Source organism: Stegodyphus dumicola, chromosome 12, assembly GCF_044657685.1.
Source record: "Stegodyphus dumicola isolate Sdum_Otavi_A_Nest chromosome 12, ASM4465768v1".
NCBI classification, from domain to species: domain Eukaryota; kingdom Metazoa; phylum Arthropoda; class Arachnida; order Araneae; family Eresidae; genus Stegodyphus; species Stegodyphus dumicola.
The window spans coordinates 43,359,508-43,374,946 of NC_140779.1; the positions used below are offsets into that span (position 1 = coordinate 43,359,508).

Sequence of the window (15,439 nt, forward strand, 5' to 3'; positions counted from 1 at the left end):
GAATGTTTTTTATCTTGATCATCCACTGAACAAAGCTGGCATTTAGAAAACTGAAATAAAATTTCTAGTTTGTTGAATTATAGTGATTAAGATGTCTAGCTTCAGTACTTGCCATAAACTGCTTGAAAACGAGTTGTAAAATAATTAATTGAATTAGATTAAATAATTTTTTCTTTTTTTTTTTAATCAAAAGAAAACTCCTCCCCCCTTCCTCTTCAGAGAATATGATGGTTAAAATAGGATTTTCTTTAGCGGTAATGTGAATGCAAACCACTTTCTTTCAGAAGATCCTCTACAAAGGCATTCGTTCTCCTAGGACGATATCTTGATGTGTTATAGTTCAATGGGATAGCCAGTTATCAAAATTAGAAAGCCTTAAAACAGAATTTGTTAAACTGTGTGATGCATTTTATAGAACAAGCGAAATTTCTTCATTCAGTGATAATCAAGCAATATATGAAATTACTGGTCTATTAAAACATAATTAAAAGTGAAAACGGTTAAAAGTTGTTTTGATATCAGTCTTTGAACTAAATGTTGGATCATATTTCTATTACAAAACTAGCATGTCATATTACTTGTCATGGTTGTAGTTTTAGTTATCTGTACTGCAAATTAATGCAAGTTTTTTTTTTTTTTTTTTTTTTTTTTTTTTTTTTTTTTTTTTTACATTTGTTTCTTTGTGTGCATATGTGTGTTTTGTGCAATGATTTCTACATCTTTATATGAAAAAGGAATATGTATTTTATAGAAAAATATGTAACACACACTGCGTACTATATAAATAAATTGTGGCTAAGTAAGATTAATTAAATTCAATGTATATCGTCGAAAACATTTTTAATCGATTGAAGGCTTGCATCGGAGCAATACAAGGCATTCTAATTTTGTGTTGGGAAGCATAATGTAAAAATATTTCTAAAGCGTAAAACACATTCCTTTAAGAACGTGCTCAATTTAGAAGGAAGAAAGCCCCACTTCTTTGGCATTCAGAAGCAGCCCTCCCTTTTTTTTGCGGGGACAGGAACAATCAATTTCATTTAAGAACACAAAAATAAAAGAAATGGTAGAACTATAATTCTTACCAGATATAGGAATGTTTGATAAAGAAGTCTATGACCTGCAAAGAACCAGGATGAAGTTTTGTGAAAAATGAAATTAAACGTTTTTTTAACCCCCTGCAGTAGCTATAAAAAGGCTCATTCATGCTGTGTATGAAATATATTCGTGTGTGCTTAGCATTTCAAGCCTGCCAATGACTGAGTGGTTAGAGTTACTGAACACTTTTAATTCATTCTGGGTTCTGTTTCAGTCAACTCTCCAGAGAAGAAAGAGCAGCAAATAAATTTATGTAAATGCAGATCATCATTCACATACAGAAAAATAAATAAGGTTTAAGACTACATTGCATTCTTTTCGTTATAAGTTACTCATATATACTATATTATACACTTCTTTGTAGTAGCATAAAGAGAAGTAAAAGTTAATATCATTTTTACGAAAAGAAAACATTTCTCGGAAATGCTGCTCTATTAGATTCAATTCCACTGTGAAATTTTATTGTGTAGTCATTGGTCAAACATACATTTCCAGTTTCAAAAATATTTTAAATGATGAAAAAATTCATATTTTGGCACTGAAAAAAAATCAGTCTTTTAAAACGTATGAAATCTTAACTTTGTTTCAACTGTTACACAGTTTTATTTAGGAAAATTTTACGGATTATAAAAAATAAAACACAGAAAGCTTCCCTCTATTAAAAAGAATCTGATGGGCACACCATATGACGTCTTTGTACAGAATATTAAATTATACGCAATTTTTCTGCATTCCATTTAAACTTATTTCCGCGAATTTCATTAGATATATTTCTCATTCAATTAATTCTGTTCTCAGTTCGCGGCAAGGCAAAAATACATAAAACCTGAAAATATCTTCATTAAAAATTGAAATATATATAAATTGTTTTTACTATTAAAATTAGAGTTTCTACCCAAAAAATGCAATTTGGCTGGCAGGCAACAAGGCAGATTTTTCAGCGCACAAAAATGAAAGTTTATTTATGATCCCACTCGGCAAAAAGATGTTGAAAGTGCAAAAACTGAATTCTTTGTTCTGGTGGTAAGTTTCAAGCAAAAACAAATATGGCTACTATGGTAAACCAAAAAAATCTTATGTGTACACCACATGACTTCCTTTTCGGAATATTAAATTATACGCAATTTTCCTGCATTTCATTTAATTTTGAATTAAATCTACTTCGTCAAGAGCACATAAAACACACTAGAATAAATGCACTCTTTAAAGTTCATTATATTTATTTATCATAGCGACACTTCGGCGCTAGATTCACTTAACAGCGTTACATCTCGTTCATTTTATAACTCAGAGAATACAAAAATTATATCACGTATATAACAAGAATTACCACATGTTCTATTCAAATACTATCATAAATCTTTAACGATGTCTAAAAGAAATTAAACAAATAAAAAATAAACAGTTTTTAACACGATTCAGCACCGCTCACCTAATGCGCATGCGCTACTAATTAATTCAATTCTCACTTCGCGGCAAAGCAAAAAAATGCATAAAATTTCAAAATATTTTTATTAAAGATTGAAAGATATAGAAAAACATAAAACACCGAGTACAGTTAAAACTATTTAAAAATTTTACGATAAAAATTACAGTTTCTACTCAAAAACGAGGTAATAACTTAAATGATAATTCCAGAATGAATTAACAAACATATAAGAATTAGTTTACAAACATATAAGAATAAAGAAATTGAGCTCATTAAGCCAAATAACAGAGTGGATATATATATATATATTCCACTCTGTTACTGTATATAAATATATGTATATATATATGTGTGTGTGTGTGTGTGTAAGAAAAAGAATATGTAAAAAATTAAATTAGCAGCGTAAATTAGTTTCCGTTCTCTCTTCTAAAAATAGCAACATCTATTCGCATTTCGTCATTTCGAGAAAACTCTATGCCATATGACTCTTAAGTAATTATGATAATGTAAGCGGTACTAAAACTCTTAACAGCCAATAATAATTTTACAGCAATATTAACCATCCAATCAAAATGCTTTGAAAACCAAAACTAACTCAGTCTGACTTAAAATTTCATCCTGTCGACTTTTTATAAATATGTGGGGGGGGGGATATGTAAGAAAAAGAATATGTAAAAAATTAATTTACGCTGCTAATTTAATTTTTTGCATATTCTTTTTCTTACACATATATATATACACTTTTGGTGGAGCCGATTACAATTAAAATGGGAGGTGCACATCTACATGTTATAGCAATCCTATATGCCAAATTTCAACGTTCTGAGGCTACTCGTTTTTGATTTATGCGAGATACATACGTGTACGTACAGACGCCACGAAAAAATCTCTTCAGAATTCTTTTTAAATCAGTTTTATCATTTTTTTTGGGGGGTGAAAGAGACCATTATTCTGTCTCACTTCTCGACAAGGCAAAAATACATGAAACCTCAAGATATCTTTATTAAAAATTGAAAAATATAGAAAATTATAAAACATAAATGTAGTTAAAACAATTTAAAGAACAATGTTTATAGTTAAAATTTTTAAAGTTAAATTTTTATAGTTAAAAAGTTTCTTCGAAAAAAAAATTCGGCCAGCGCGCAAGAAGACAGATTTTCGGTTCCCAAAACTGAAAGTTTACTTTTGGTCTCACTCAGCAAAAAGACATTGAAGGCTTAGAAGCTGACTTAATTTATTGTGTACGCTATGCTGAGTCAATATATGAGATAATTTAATAACTTAAATGAGAATTCTAGAATGGATTAAGCATGATTTAATTCGTAGTAATAAAAGAAGACGTTATCTTTGTTGATGCGAAGCTTAGTTTCTCTAGATTGCCAACAAATCCACTGTTCTGCTAAGTTTCAAATGTAAACAAATATGGCTGCTCTGGTTTAAAAAAAATAGGCTTAGTCGCACGTAAACAACTTTTAAATTGTTGGATAATTCTACAACTATATTGTGGAAATTAACTAAAGACATAAAAACCTTAACCGGAAGATAAGAACAACATTGTTCAATCATTTTTTAAAGCAAAAAATAGACAATTTACCAACATATAAGAATAAAAACTGAGCTCAATGAGCCAGGTAACAGAGTGAGTATGTATATATATATACCCACTCTCTCTATATATATATATACATAAAAACCTTTAAATGCAATAATGAATTTAAAAATATTAAAACCGAAACTTTTCAAAAAAAAGAGAATTCTATTTAAAGAATTGAAAGCGAAAGTAAAATAATAAAACACTTCAGTGAAAAATTGTATCAAAGTTTTACCTTTAAACAAAAGCATATAATCCAAAGAATTTAAAACGTAAGTGAAATTATAAAACTTTAGTGAATAGACTTAATTAAACTAAACTAAACTCAATGGCGCAACAGCCCTAGTGGGCCAAGACCAGTAGTGCCCCGAAATCTGCTTTCTTGAACGTTGGTAACGTAAGCATATTCAAATCTAGAATCATGACAATTCATAATAGTGAATAGACTTAATTAAACTAAACTAAACTCAATGGCGCAACAGCCCTAGTGGGCCAAGACCAGCAATGCCCCGAAATCTGCTTTCTTGAACGTTGGTAACGTAAGCATATTCAAATCTAGAATCATGACAATTCATAAACCTTGACAAAATCTTACTAAGCAACTTTCTGTTAAAATAAATGGCGAAAAAATCAAGCATACTAAATCAATCAAATACCTAGGAATTATAATAGATCAAAAACAAAATTTTATCGAACATCTCAAAGAACTTAAAATTCGTAAACATTCTATAAGTCAAAATCTTGGACGCATGCATGGCACAAACTGGGGTTTAAATCCCCATATCACCAAATTACTATACCGTACAGTAATAACCAAAATGATTACCTAACGGCTCTGCCATCTGGACATTCCCTATGACCACAAGAAAGAAAAAATTCTTACCTCAATACAACGACAATTTACACCTTGTATTACCAGAGGTTTTTCGAACAACCTCCAGTACTGCTTTTAATATCTTAGCTGGAATTAATTCCACTCCAACTCGAATCCATTCAAGAAGGAATTTATTCTACAGTATATCAACCTCGCCAGAATATTACTTATAATAACACCACATACATAACAGAGAATTACGAAATTAGCCCTCCTCCTTACAATAGACATCCTGCTGTATTACACACAAAAAGAAAAACAGCATTAAACTCTAAAACTAAAAGCAATTCAATTGAAGTATTTGCAGACGGCTCAAAAATTAATAATAAAGTCGGCTGCGCAGTCTTTATTCCCAAGCAAAAATTTCTACAATCAGATATTATATGGACAGGATTCTTAAGAGATGCAAACAGTGTTCATCAAGCTGAACTTTCTGCGATAAAAATGGCTATCAAATTAGCAAAAGAAAATAATATAGAATTAAATATTAATACTGACAGTCAATCTGCCCTCTATGCTATCTCTAACCCAGAAAATCAATCTTCTATTGCTTATGACATCAATAACCTCTCTAAAATAACAGATAATTTAAAAATTCATATATCATTGATAAGAGGCCATAGTGGAAATGCTGGTAACGAAACAGTCGACAAACTTGCCAAAGAAGCTGCTCTTAATCAAGAAAGCAATTTTTTATGTATAAAATTTCCCAAATCTTATCTTTGGCTCTCCATAAAAGAACAAATTATTCAAATATGGCAAGGATAATGGAATAACGCATCTACAGGACGACGTACTTACCAGTTCTACCCCAGCTGCAATACTGACACCAAGAGTACAAAATCCTTTTTAACATTATTGGTATTACTGGCCATGGACTATATCCTGTTTATTTTCATCAAAGGAACTTAATAGATACTGACTTCTGTATATGCGGTCAGAAAGGAGATTCGTACACCCAGAAATATTGATATATTCTTCAAAAGAGTGATCATCAAACTTCAACATCTTCATTCTAATTTGAAACAAATTCACCAAAAACTTAACACAATTGAGTTAAATCTATGCAGAGTAGCCCCATGTACAACAAACGAAATATAACAAAATGTTTAATTTTCAACCTTGTAGAATTTTAAAGATCAGTTTTCGATCTTTGTAACAAATACTTACTGGTACCGATTGTAACAACAAAATCCATAATAAACAAAATGAAATATAAAAATTGAGTCATGACAGTAAACTAGAACTGAAAGGTGAGTCATGATATTGATTTACTATGTCATGATAAAAATGAGCTATGAATATTGTGTGAGTCATGTAAAATATATGAACTTAAACCATGAACTTTTTATGAACTCTACAATCATGAACACTTTAATGACTCATCAACTCTGTCTAATGAATACTGAAAACTATTTGTGATCATGAACTCTAAAATACAATTTTATTCTCTTCTACATTTTATACTTCTATTTTATTAATTTTTTTATATGATACATCATGTATTATCCTATATTTTAGCACTTTATTAAAAATTCTAATTTTATTATATGATATATTATGTTCTATTCTATACTTTATGTATTATGCTATATTTTATTTTCTATATTTCAAGTATTATTCTGTATTTGTCATGATATATTCTATGTTTTAGCATTTTATTCCAAATTTGGAAAATTCAAAATTTTGTTATAATGACACATTATGTGTTATTGTATACTTGATGTATTATTCGCTATTACAAGTTAGCTTTACATTTTCTTTTTCAATTATATATATATATATTAAGATTTAAACAAATTTAAATTTAAATTTTAACAAACACGTATAAAAGTAAAAAAGCAAATTTAAAGCCTAAAAAAGAAAAAAAGCCAAAATAATTTTTTTAAAAATTTTAAAAAAATGTGCAAACATATAAAAGATTTACCCACTACACAGTAACCCTTCTAATGACCCTTTTTCTAGTTTTCTTCTTTTTCTTCTAAAAATCGTTCTCCCTTTCTTAATAATAAACTCCTCTCTTAATAATAATTAATTCTCCTCTCTTAATAATAAACTTCTAAATCTCCCTCTAAAGATCATCAGCTTTATTCTTCTTCTGTCATCTTCTTCTAACTATCATCAGCTTTTATTCTTCTTCTGTCCCTCCCCCTTGCTCTATTGTTAGTGATTGGGAGCTACACCTGTGCAATCTTTAATGAAGTTCTGGTGCTCCCAACACTTTTACCTGTACCTGTCACAGGACCCCCAATGTTAAGTCCCCAAGCGAACTTGGTACTCATTTTATCGAGCCAAGAGATGGAAATCAAGGGATGAAAGGCTGAGTCGACCTTGCCCAGCCCAGGAATCGAATCCCGGACCTGTGGTGCTGCTATGACCTGTGGTACGGACTTGTAGTGCAGTATACGCTAGCCGCTGCGTCGCCGGGCTGGTGCGGCGATTGCCACAAAAAAGGGAGGTGCACAACTACATGCTATAGCAGTCCTATATACAAAATTTCAACGTTCTGAGGCTACTTGTTAAGTTATGCGAGATACGTATATGTATCTATCTCGCATAACTCAAAAACGTACATACGCCACGAAAAAATGTCTTCTGAATCCATTTTAAATTGGTTTTATAATTCGTTTTGGGAAAAAGAGTCCTTTATTCTGTCCTTACGTACACATGTCGCGCAAAAACATCGTTAAATTGCATTCGATAGCGGTCAAAATGGATATTTTCACTGAATATTATACCAGGATTTTTCGTGGACAATACTTCTTTTATTTCGTACGAGGAAGTAAAAATTGATCTAAGGTATTTAGTTTAAGTACTTGAAATTTTTTACAACAATTTTGATTTAACTTGAAAGGTTGGTTAATTATAAATTAGAATAATTTTAGGTTGACATATATAGATATTTTCTTAAATGCCAGTCAATGATATTGTTTGGTGATTTACTGGCATGTAACATTCTTTAGCTTGTAATTTTGTTACAATTGGTACACCAAAAGAAGTTAAAAAAGAAATAAAATAGTCTAAACTGACATGCTAAAATTATGTTTAAACATAAATAAATTAGGAGTTAACAGAGTCAGTCCATCTGCTTCATCAGCTCAAGCTGCAATGAATGGCTCAATCGAGTTCCCTTTAATTCCTGCAAGGTTGCAGTACCGATGAAGCAAACAGCATGTCTGCAAAAATTTTTATTTTACTAATGTTTAAACATGGTTTTAGTATGTCAACCTAGAATATTTTATTCTGTTTTCAGCTTCATTTTAACCACATATGCCTTTTATTCATACTGAAAAAATGTTCACGCTAGTAAGTTGTAAGTTTTCAAACTCAAAAAAATTCATTGTTAATATTCTTATAAAGTTTTATCACTTTAGAATTATAATCTAATGGTCGCACAAAAAAGTAAATTAAAATATTTTTAATTTATGCAAATAATGTTGTGAGTTGCCTATGTACCAGTTTTGAAGCTTGGCATTGTTTTCTGAAACATAAAATAGGATTCTCTGAATAGGATCTCTTTTTGGAAAAGAATTATATTGAGGAATATTTTTCATGAAGATCTGCATACAAATGCTTTTTCATTTAATATAAGAAATATTTTTCTAAATTGATATTTAATTTTTAGATACATAATAAATTCAAACCTTTTGCTTTTCTGTTTGTATAGAGCCTGAATATGATTTCAGGCTTTAAATATCTTGCTCAATTTTCGTCATTTGGGACTGAAAATATTTCTGCTTTATTTTTTGGAATGAATATAACTGTAGGGACTGAACCTTTGCGAAAAGATATAGTATTTAATTTTTACAAAATTGATTTTTAAAATTAAAAAATGTCAAAATATGAATATTTGCATAATTTAAAACATTTTTGTAATAGAAAGTATATGTCTATCACCAATAGTTGCGAAAATGAAGGCTGCATACGAATTTGTGGGTATGGTCTATACGTAAATGAAGTGTGCAAATGAATTATGCATAAACTTTTTAATATCTTCATAGGTTTTATGAAGAAGATAAATTAGGATTACTGTCTGAAACAATCAGACTGCTGGTCTGATTTCTAATCTGTCTTAATGTATAATTATTTTATCAGAGGAATAATTTGCCTAAAATCATTGTACTTTCAAAATTAATCACACTTTTGGAACAAAAGTAATTCAAGAGTTGAAGCTATCATTAAAATAAATTTTTAAAATATAACTAATAGCACGAACTTTAATTTTAATGAAATTTAACGTGTAATTGTGAACATGATGTATTTATGATTTCACTTACTTTCTAAATTGACGTTACTCGTTCTCTGATAGCCTAAATTTTTTACTCTTAATTGATTAAATGATAATTAGTTATTTATATATTTTAGTTAAAATATGTTTAGTTGTCGTTAATGTGACCTATTTCCATTAAAAACTTGCTCTTTAGGTTGATATTTAGTAAAACAATATTTTTTTACACCTTCAAGTAGTTGTGAAAGTAGAAGATACATTCAAATTCTGAAAAGTATTATTTCATTAATTTAATATGTCCCGTATTAGTATCACTTAGACAAAACTGTTTGATCAATTAATGAATATCTGTAGAAATAATGACCATGTAAATATGAACTTCAGTAAAAATGAAGTTGACAGTTCCTGTAGAAATAATTTGCTTTGTACTCTTTATTTGAACTTTATATCATTTTACTAATCGTTTTGAAATGTTTTGCTTGCTTTGTATATGAATTGAACGCCAATTATAAGATAATGCAGTTACTGAAATTAGTTATGCATTAATGTATATGTATATATTATGGTTTTAACATTTTATATCCCATTCCCTGTTTCACACCATACTTCAGATTACGGTTCTCCCTCAAGGATTCTTTTATTCAAATACTGCACTCTGAATAATATGTAAAATTGAAAGTATTTTATTTAAGTGTACTATAAAGGTATAAACTTCAGATTTATTTATTTTTATTTTATTTATTATTTTTTATTAATACGTATTATTTATTTATTAAATAAAAAAATCTAAATTTTATTAGCTTACTTGGCTTACCTGAAACATGTGTTTAAATCTTTTAAGCTATTTTGTTCATGTGATTTCAGTTCTGTGTTATAGAAGTTTTTGCCATGAGCTTTTGGTTATATAATAAATAAATAAATCTGACGTTATTCAAATTCTTCGTTAATTGAGAATCCCTACTATATGTGTATCTCATAGCTGCCAAATCTCTCAGTAAAACTAGGATACTCCTGGTTTTTCAATCGCATGTCCCGGTCTCCTGGTTTTCTAAAGGGTCCACCAGCGGCGGAGCGGTAAAGCCACTGAACATTGGTAATTCGGTCCCGAGGCTCGAATCCCACGAACGGACTGGCTCGCTTTTGTGATTTTTCGCATGTGTATGAGCCACTTCCCTTAGTAAGTCCTCCACGAAGGTATCCATCCGCGTAGGCAGGTAGCCGTCAAGGGTAATTACATTAACCTAACTCTTTTTTTTTTTTTTTTTTTTTTTTTTTTTTTTTTTTTAAGTATTTACTAGGGAAAGCTAGTAAGGAAATATTTTCCAACAGCTGAATTAATAAAACTTAAGTTGTGCATATTATGCTCCCTCACACCTAGTAATTCTCAGCATAATTTTTCTCATTAAATTTTATTTTATCTGAATTTTCTTAATCTTTCATAGACAGTTCTAAGACTTTTATAACTAAACTAAGACTTTCATAGACAGTTCTAAGATTCAACCAACTTTGAATCTGTTAATAGTTATATTTAACTTATAATTTATCCTCTCTTTAGTATGTACGTTAATTACTAATTTTATTTTCTTCGTAATAAAAAGTACTTTAATAAATAAAAAATTTTTTCTACTCAGGATTTTCTCGGTATAAAAGAGTGTGAAAATGACAAAATGACATTAGCTAAAGAATATCTAACTTAGAATATTTAATTAAATATATTTTACTCCAGAATCACATTATAAATATTACATTTGCTTGAATTTTGTAAAATGTATTTCAGTCAATTTACAATTCTTTTGAAATGCCATTTCTGTGCAGTGTAAAGATCTCCTGTTTTTCTTAAAAAAACTTTCCAGTTTTTCATATTTCAATGTTGAAACCTATAATACCTTCTGCCAACAAATATGGTTATAATTTTTAGTCATATTTGAGTAGAAAAATAACTGAAAATTTCAGAATTACTAGTGTAAGTACAATTTTTCTTTTTATTGAACTTTTTAGTGTGGAAAATTTTTATTATTTGAAATTTTATTGATGATAAATAAATTTAATATGATTAAGCTTCAGTACCTTAATTTTAAGGGAATTACATTATTGTAAAATTGCATTCTTTTATGTTTTATAGTTAGATTCTTAGAGCAAGTAATTGTGCCTGCCTTGGATTAATCTATACAACCTGGAGCTGAGTTTGTGTCATGGACGAAATAAATAAAAGACTAGCAGGATGGAAGCTTGCCTTAGATAGGTAGATTATTTCATGCTATTTACTTCTGCAGTTTTAGTTACAGCTTGTCATATGTTTGAATTTTTGATAAATGGAAAATAAGATTACAGAAGATTAGCTAAACACAGATCAGTTTGTTGGTACACTAGTAGCTACTATTTATTCAACACTATGAAGTTACATATTCTATATTACAATTGCAACTACAACAACAAATACTGCACTCTGAATAATATGTAAAATTGAAAGTATTTTATTTAAGTGTACTATAAAGGTATAAACTTCAGATTTATTTATTTTTATTTTATTTTATTTATTATTTTTTATTAATACGTATTATTTATTTATTAAATAAAAAAATCTAAATTTTATTAGCTTACTTGGCTTACCTGAAACATGTGTTTAAATCTTATAAGCCATTTTGTTCATGTGATTTCAGTATATGTAAATTCAGAGTATGTAATATTCTATAACACAGAATTATGGGATATATGACATCTATATATATACAATGATGGGATATATGAAATCTCCCTTTTTAATAAAGCCCATCAGCAACTGAGTGGTAAGTTCTCTGAACCCTGCTATTTTGACCCGGATTCTAATCCAGGCAGATGGGCTAGTTGCATGGACATTTTTGTATTTTTCCCAATGTATATTTCGGATGCGAACCAGTTTCACTTCGAAAATCTTTCGCTAAGGTCCACTAAGGTAACACTTTCCTTAGCCAGAGAACCCATCTGGACGGCTGAATTTCGAATTTGTTTAAATCTATTTCATATTTTCTAAAACTTTAACGAATTTTTGATTAACAAACTCAACGAGTTCAGAGAGAGCACTGTACGGGAAATAAGATTTATCTCCAGTGCGGAAATTCTAAAGATATGCTGTTGTATGTGGTTTACGGGCGAAGAACATGATATTCAGTAAATATAGGTAACACGTTAAAAAAGGTTACTTTTGGGCGTAATATAAAATCTGAGTGCTTCTAGATTTTATTTTACCTCCATCCCCCCTTCATTACCCTCAGAAAATTTTTATGCTCCGAATTTTATAAATTACTAAAATAAATATTCCACTTTAATGTTAATAAGTAAATGATGATATAATCAAATAAATTATTCTTTTGTAATGTTATGATAGTTTTGAAAATCACTGTCTGAAAATGGTCATTAAATTTAAAAAAAAGTTATCAGATCGTGTTTAATTTTACCCTATTTATTTCAAAACATCACGTACTATCAATCTTACTTAATTTTACGTTATTTGTACGCAAAATTAAGTTCATAAATTTTGTGCCTAGAGTTTTTACCGTTTCACCAAAGTAAAGATGTTTGTACAAGAATTACGCGTGAAAAAAATGCGCGAAATGCAGTAAAAAGTGCTTTAATGAGATATATTAAATCCTATTTGGAAAAAAACTGTGGCTTTCATAATCTCATCACTATACAACGTATCACATTTAATAATTAAAAAGAGTTGTGTGATACAAACGCCATAGGTTTTAGTGTTAAAATAAACCAGATCGCCCCTACTCTTTCTTGCGAACACGTCGGTGACACGCGCCCCGCCCATGTCCATGGTTTTATGGCATTAACACTACGCGTACTTTTCTATTTTCTCTTAAAAATAACAATAATGAATTGTTTATTATTGTAAATTAATATGAAATTCTTTACTTTACTTTATTTACATTTATAACAGCTTAGGCTTTACTGAAAATAAGTATGTAATTTAATTATAAATTACATACTTATTTTTAATACATACTTTAAAAATGGATTTTCGTATCTTTATTTTTATGTTATTCATGCCATTTAATGTTGCTTCTTCCCTCTAAATTTATTTATCATTAGTAAATAATATTCCCAAATTTCAAGAAATTTTCTCTGGCATAATCCTGAAATTAATTCTAGCAGTATGATAACATCACGAAATTTAATGCACATATTTTTTCCTAATGTATGCTGCGAAATAAATATAAAATACCTCAATTTAGTAAAAAAATATCATTAAATAGATTTCTTTCTTTCATTTAGCTGCAGAATGTCTGCAAAAAAAAGCCTTATTTTATTCCAGATTGGGAAGATTCTAATCTCAATCTTCAGTGGAGAAAACAACTCCTATTATAACTATATTTGTGTTTTCAAGTGTTAAGGTGCCTTTTAAGAAGACACCTCACACAAATTAAATTTACCTAAAATCTAACCTAACTTTTAGCATTGCGTTGTGATTTATAAGAACCGGATTAGCCTCATGTTGAACTGGTGATGATCATGAGTAATAATTAAATAAAACGTAAAATTGTTATCCAATGTATATATCTTAAATTTTATTAAGTTTCTTAAATGGAAAAGTAAACAAAATTATCAAATAAAGTGTACCAAGAATAATTAAGAATAAATGTCCTCTGAGATTTATTGAATAATTAAGTGAATTTGCTACACAGTACAAGTAATACCATAATTAATTTACCTCTTAGCACAGCCAACGTACATTACGCGGATAGACTGTTATTTTCTCGAAAAATACCTGGAAAAGTCAGGGAATTTCATTCTCCTGTTTGAGTGGCAACCCTGTACGTACTGTAATTTAATTATAAATCATTTATAATTAAAATTACCATGATACAGTGAGCGAATTCTACCAATTATTAAAATGATAAACAACGCAGTCTTTCATACTTGTGTTTCATACAGCTTCAATATTTTCAAAGAGTTTTAAAAGCTTTAGCATTTATACAAATAAAAAAAAAAAGTTTTTTTAAAATTTAAATCCATATTGTGGAACATTTTAATTTTATCATTTTTACAAATTACCTTATTGCTACGAAACGACATAATTCCTTACGTACCAGTAATTAGGCAATTTTCATTATTTTCTAAAAATTTTAAACTTTACAATAATAAAAAAGAATTTATCAAAACCGAACAATTAAAAATACAATTAACACAACAATACAAATTAAAAATACGCGAACGATATGTTAAACGTTGCACATAAAAAAAGTTACATTACTCCTCGTCATCACACACAACTTCGTTTTCCTTTGTGCACAACGATTCGTATTCGCTCGAAAAACATCAAAGAATTGCACAAACTCGCTGTCCATGTGCACATCCATCTATTTTCACTTAAAAAAAATCAGAGAATTGCACAAACTCGGCATCGCGCACATCCAAATAGGATACTTATAGGTAACTCGGCATTGCGCACTACATTGGCTTTCCCCATGTACACATCGATCTATTTTCACTTAAAAAGCATCAGAGAATTGCACAAACTCGGCATTGCGCAATACATTGGCTTTGGCCATGTCCACAGCGATCTATTTTCACTTAAAAAACCATCAGAGAATTGCACAAACTCGGCATTGCACCCCACATTGGCTTTGCCCATGTACACATCGATCTATTTTCACTTAAAAAAACCTCATAGAATTGAATATACTCGGCATTACGCACTACATTGGCTTTGGCCATGAACACATCGATCTATTATCACTTAAAAAATTCAGAGAATTGCACGAACTAGACATCGGTCACTACTTTGGCTTTGCCCATGTACATAGCGATCTCTTTTCACTTAGAAAATCAGACATTGAATAAACTCTGCATTGCTCATATACTCAGAAATCTGCTTTCACTTAAAAGAAATCGGGAAATTGCAGAAATTCGCAAATAACCAACTCCATTGATTCGAGTGATAAAAAAAAAGTTTCCAGAAAAATTACACAAAACGAAAATAAAGCCACCAGAATAAAGTAACTACCGAATATCCAAATTGCCATATTTTGACAAGCACCCGATATTTTATTTAAGTCAATAATAATAATAATTGAAACTTACCTTCAGTCCTCTCCTTTTACACCTAATCACATTCTCCTTCAAGCACCCTACCCAACACCACATTCTTCTTCAAGCATAACTCTATGCACACTTCCCTACAAAAACTTTTCCAATTGATCACCGTATTTTTAGCAAGCAATTCCGATTGTA

The 15,439-nt window shown here is 29.6% G+C and overlaps 1 protein-coding gene across 1 annotated transcript in view; it reads left to right on the plus strand.

Annotated features, from left to right (window-relative positions):
• LOC118184273 (uncharacterized) overlaps positions 1 to 15,439 on the plus strand; it is a 55,105-nt gene that overhangs the window by 1,857 nt on the left and 37,809 nt on the right. The window contains exon 2 of the mRNA XM_035353923.2: positions 11,343 to 11,462. Coding sequence (XP_035209814.2) covers positions 11,413 to 11,462 — 50 coding nt within the window. The 5' untranslated portion in view covers positions 11,343 to 11,412. The remainder of the gene's footprint in view (positions 1 to 11,342; positions 11,463 to 15,439) is intronic.